A 6000-nucleotide genomic window follows, 5' to 3' on the forward strand; every position below is an offset into this window, starting at 1 on the left:
AACTGGCTGAACATACTTGTAGATTATCTCTATGTAATTATGTGTTTTGCAATAAACAGTAATACAATTGATATGTCCTTTTGTAGGTTGGGTAAAACCTACAAGTCAGTTGTGATTATATTGAACTATTTCCTATCCCACCAGGATCCCTTAAAAAAACATTATTAATAATACCTGACTACTACTAATGTTTATCATTTTGTACAATCATCTGGACTGTAACAAATACTATATTTCTTATGTTCTGTTTCCATTTTTTAATTTGGAATGTTATTTAATATTGATATTTTGTATGCATTAATTAACCAGAGCATGCTTGAAACCTGTGTACCATTCGAAAATGTAATCCATGTATTGCAAATCACAATTCTTCTTTAATTTTAAATTATATTTTATTTCTCAGTAACAAGTCTGTAACAAATATGTAATTTGTACCAGTTTGTAAATGTTTTTTATAATTGAGTTTGTATATGTTTTTTACCTTTCTTTCTGTAAAAGCATTATTCCCATTATATAAAAAAATAAATTAAATAAAATAAATAAAATAAATAAAATAAATAAAATAAATAAAATAAATAAAATAAATAAAATAAATAAAATAAATAAAATAAATAAAATAAATAAAATAAATAAAATAAATAAAATAAATAAAATAAATAAAATAAATAAAATAAATAAAATAAATAAAATAAATAAAATAAATAAAATAAATAAAATAAATAAAATAAATAAAATAAATAAAATAAATAAAATAAATAAAATAAATAAAATAAATAAAATAAATAAAATAAATAAAATAAATAAAATAAATAAAATAAATAAAATAAATAAAATAAATAAAATAAATAAAATAAATAAAATAAATAAAATAAATAAAATAAATAAAATAAATAAAATAAATAAAATAAATAAAATAAATAAAATAAATAAAATAAATAAAATAAATAAAATAAATAAAATAAATAAAATAAATAAAATAAATAAAATAAATAAAATAAATAAAATAAATAAAATAAATAAAATAAATAAAATAAAATAAATATCATTCAAGTCTATCCATTTGACTTTTCAATGAATTGCCATGTTCCTCAACAACAGATATTATAGCTAAATTCAAATCGGTTTTATGTACATAGTTCAAGCTCATACTTTTGCTATATATCATATGAATCACCACATTGGCTTTCATTGCCTTTGACTGAAGACAACTACATTTAGGTGCAATACATCACAGTAGCTAAGGACAAAAACTTTTTATGGATATAACTTGAAATGTCAGAAGAAATGTAGGAATGGAAAACCACACTAAAGTGGTCATTAAAGGTCTGGGACCCCAGTGAAAATGGCAACTATGTCTCTTATAACTTAAAGTCATAAGAGACTGAGTACAGTTACTGTACACTGTGGCTGTTTCTGTTCAAACAAAGGATACTATGTGCCCATTTTTTTTAGCTTTCTTTTTTATTCAATAACATTCATAAAATGTAGGGGACAGACTATATTCATATATACTCTGCATTTTTTTATTATACTTCCATTTTTTGAGGGAATCGAGATGGTGAGGTGGCTATCCTACTGGCTTCCCACCCAGAGGGCCCGGGTTCAAATCCCGGTGGTGTTGAATATTTTTCAGAGGCATCCCGATCCCAACTTGAGGTGCTTTGTGGAGGGCACTTTGAATGAGTACGCCGTCCGTCGGATGGGACGTTAAGCTGCAGACCCCTTGGTGCCTTTCGTAAAGAGGAGGCTAATACCGACGCCGGGTTTCTCTCCTCCCTTCATCCTTTCCTGTCAATCCCTAATGGCGCAAATGACCTCGGTTGTCGGTCGCCTCCCCTAAATACTACTACCTCAATTTTTTGATCAACAACTCATGGCAGCATTAATACTTTGGCATGACCATTGGCACAAACAGCAAAAGATGCTGTAAGCAACATATTTGTTATTTCTTCCAATTTTAAATGACAGACAAAAAACACAATTTAACACATGGTTGTCTATTTTTATGTTGATTTAAGGCAAAAATAGAGGAGTCCATGGAACAGATATATAGTTAACGACAGCAAAAATTCAAGTAATAACTTTCAGGAACTACAACAAAAAATATACACAGAATTCAATAGCAAATACGGTGACTGAAATCATATTTGATAATGCAAGAATCGCACTTCTTGTTCGTGTTCCAGATGTATTCTAGGCTGAGGCATTGTGGCAGTTTTTGGGCAAAACGGGTGTCGATTAGCCACAGTAAAATGTCACATCTAGCATTAACTTGGGGTAGAGCAAGAAGTTTAGATGAGGGGGAAGTAAGTAGAATAAAAATGGTCAAGTGTCTAGAAAAGGAGGGCTTGGTCAATGCGGAAAAGCGGGAGATTCAAGAACGAGAATCATGCACTTGGGCGTGGCACCTGAGTCAGGAGCAAAATATGATTACAAGTACTGAGAGTCTTCATGGAAAAAAACAACAGATGAAGGTGGCATTCGAGCAATAACTAATTCCACTAAAAAAAAATTTTTTTAATCTCCAGGAGTGGAGAGCATTCCAAACTGGGGCATTGACAGAATCAGTTGTTGACAAAGAGACTGGATTGTTGTACAGAAGATTCATGAGCCAATTTCATATACAGTAAGTGGAAAGAGAAATAGCTCAGGAAGGTGAATACTGTGAATTGCAATGGAGAGCTAGCAAGACAAAAAGGCAGGAGCAATTGACAATGAGATAGAGGCAGAAATGATGAATCAATACCTGAGATCATCAGATCTAATCTGGGAAGTATTCACATACTTGCGCACATTGTAAGGTGGCAATGGGTGATAGTCAGGGGAGAATTGCAGAGCAAATGACAGTGCAGGCCATTTATGTTCAGAATATTAGAGAAGAGGAACAGTACCTAATGAAAGAAAAAATAACTGAAAATGAACCAGGCCTATGGAGAATGGACAGATTAAATCTTTCAGGCCAGGGGATAATAATAATAATTGTGAACATGAAGGTTTAAATTTGAGTATTTGCTTTGAAATATGACAGTGAAAGTAGCATTAATGATCAGAATTTATATATTATTCAATAAAAATCTGATTTGTCATAATAATTTTGAAGAATCAAAGAAGTGAGCATTGCATTGCTTGGCTGATGTATTAGGAATTAATGTAAGAAAAAGAAAGACTAGGATTCACTTTCTTTCACTCATTCAGAAATAATTTTTCATAAGCATGCACTTCGCATTACATTTGTCTGCATTGGCAAAAGTTGGCTGCTTTTTTTACATCACTCCCACATAAAAAGCAAGATTTGCTAGGGATTTTTTGATGGGGCCTGCTTCTCAGAGTTTTAGGTCCTTGTAATTTGAATATCCATATTCATTGCAAAGCATTTGTAGCTTTTTCCACAAAATATGCAACTTTGAGTCTTTTTTGAATTTAACACGATTTTTGGGGGACTTGTTAATAGACTTGTATGTTTGAGAAGCGAATACCTGGTTCTTGAATTTTATCTTCGACAGTAAAATGAGTTGTGACGAAAAGTATGATAAGGTAAGACAAATAAAGAAAAATTCATCAGAGTCAACATTTATGCATACCAATAGCCATGACATCTGAATTACGAACCTGGAGTGCGTAAGGAGAAGCTCTGCAGCTGACACCATCTCCATGCGAACATTCCAGTTGGAGAAATATAAGAGGCATATTTCATCGAGAATTGGGAATATGCTCCTGCTTGCACAAGAGTACCATTCCTTGGTTCTCCTTTTCTCCTTGAGAGTATTCAACATAAGCTTCCTAGAATCACTATTACAACTCTGCTTGTTTTTGTCAATGAAAGCTAGCAAATCAGTTTTACTGGCCACCCAATCATCATCATCTGCCTCGTCTGCTTCTGATGTGAAACAACCTCCCATCACCTGAGATGTTATACGACTCCATGCTCTGATAGCCAACTGAAATCGAAGAAACATGACGAATACTAGTGAAAAGAGTTAGGCCCAAATGTATATATGTGAGGTAGTAAAATTGAATCATGAGTACCATCGTAATTTTGTGATTTTGCTTTTCATCGGCGCAAATAACTTTTTTCAGACCAAGCGTGATTCCTGGGAAACAGATCATTAATATATGACCAACTTTATCGTTTGCATCTATCTCATTGGGATGGTTTCCACGATGAACTTGACACACATGTAACAAGCAATCTAAAGCGGCTATCCTGAAATGGACGACGTTTTCATAAACAGTTCAAACGTCTAAGCATGGACTTGTAAGTATAGCTTTGTACAACTAACCTTAGATCAATGAAGAGTTCCTCCTGTGCCAACTTTAAGCAACAATGTATGCCATGACTAATTAAAGGCATGCTTTTTTCACAGTAAAAATCATCGAGAACTTTGTTCGACGCATTGACTATCAACACCGCCACACATTTTAGTACCGACAGTTTAAGTTCCTCGGGGATATTAGGATCTGAAAGAAACAAAATGTATGGTTTATGATGTCTATGTACATTTATCGTAAAATACAAAATATATTAGTTGAGACACCCATACCTATATTTAGAAGAGTAGGATCACAGATTAAGCCAAACAACTCCAAAAAAATTCTCATAAACTGATCAAGTTCCACCACTTTTGTCTTTTGTATACAAGTTGATAAACAATCCACGATGTGTATTTTGACATTTAATCTGCGTTGAAAGATTGATTTTAGTCGTATCATGAACAGCTGTACAAAAATACTGACTCCACGATGTTAGGAAAGAGTATAAGTCAAGAAGTACATACCTGACACACTTTTTCTTTAAGGACAAACAAAGAGGCATTAAAATATATCTTCGGTATACTTGTAACGTCTCTGGCGGTGTGTCGCCAATTAAAGCATTAAGTTTCAACACAGTATCCTCCGTAGCACTCTTCATCAGCTGCTGGCATAGTGGACTTAGCAAAGAAAAGGCTACACGATCGTAGTCAATCCACTTGTCATCTTCCATGCTGACAGTGTCAATATTAGTCACTGCACAGTCTTGTAATTTAATCACACTTAACTAATAAAATCATCGAAAACAAAACGCAAAACACACAAATTTCCCACACAAACTTTCTCATTCTGAGAAGCGGGTGGCGCAGATAGTCAGTTGAGCCTGAGGCGTGTGTTTTTGCGATACTGGTTTATTAGAACCAGTATCTTCCACTCTTGGCCATGGTTTGGATTTAAAAAAGCTAAGGATACGCAATTACGTATATTTTTTAATTTAAACGCAAGATAAATATCCCGAGAGAACGAACTACCTTCATTTGTTGTTGCGATATATGATTGTGGTGTTGACGAGGCGCTTTTTTTGAAGAAATAATGGGATGTCATATTAAAAGTTTTTCGTAGATGGCAGAAGCGCATAAAAATAGCTGGGCCTTTATTCTTTAAAATAAGAAAATTAATAGATTATTATTTACTCTCCAGAGGAAGATAGCCCAGACTTTCGGAATTACAAGAAATATGGCGGTTTTTTTTGTTTAGTCTTTTCTGTACACTGTGTTTGGGAATCGGCGCTCTTTCGCGCCTGCACCTCAGTGTGTCCGGATGTGTGGCTGTGAATATAAGCCTTTGAAGTGAGTGGCCGATGCACTATCAACTGGACCTGGTCCTCCTTTTCCACTCAAGTCTTCTATCGCCCGCGGAGAGCGTGCAGGGGTGATAAGGGTCTTGAAGGGCAATTTTTTCTCATCCCAGTATTTCTTCACATAAGGGGTATAAATTTCATTCAACCACATAATGAATAACTGCCTAGTTATCTTGGTTTTAGAATATGTCTTCCGCATTATACTAAGGCTGTTTTTTTCATCTTATCTCTCTTAAAAATTGGGTGTATACTTTGGTATACAATTAATTTTGAATTCCTCATGTGATCTTCTTTTTCCCCTTCATGAGTCATCCGCAATTATGTGTCATCTTATTTTACACTAATGATAAGCATACTCATGATTATTTATTTCATGATGCCATTTTATGAAA

General features: G+C 33.4%; 1 protein-coding gene across 1 annotated transcript in view; it reads right to left on the reverse strand.

Moving 5' to 3' along the window:
• The window catches only part of Tti1 (Telo2 interacting protein 1), a 47584-nt gene extending 42402 nt beyond the window's left edge, over positions 1-5182 (reverse strand). The window contains exons 1-5 of the mRNA XM_071586875.1: positions 4776-5182; positions 4542-4678; positions 4281-4458; positions 4027-4204; positions 3610-3938 (exon numbers count right to left, since the gene is read on the reverse strand). Coding sequence (XP_071442976.1) covers positions 3610-3938; positions 4027-4204; positions 4281-4458; positions 4542-4678; positions 4776-4981 — 1028 coding nt within the window. The 5' untranslated portion in view covers positions 4982-5182. The remainder of the gene's footprint in view (positions 1-3609; positions 3939-4026; positions 4205-4280; positions 4459-4541; positions 4679-4775) is intronic.
• Between the last annotated feature and the right edge of the window lie 818 nt (positions 5183-6000).

This window comes from Hetaerina americana, unplaced genomic scaffold, assembly GCF_022747635.1.
Source record: "Hetaerina americana unplaced genomic scaffold, ioHetAmer1.1.p SCAF_27, whole genome shotgun sequence".
In the NCBI taxonomy this organism is placed as follows: domain Eukaryota; kingdom Metazoa; phylum Arthropoda; class Insecta; order Odonata; family Calopterygidae; genus Hetaerina; species Hetaerina americana.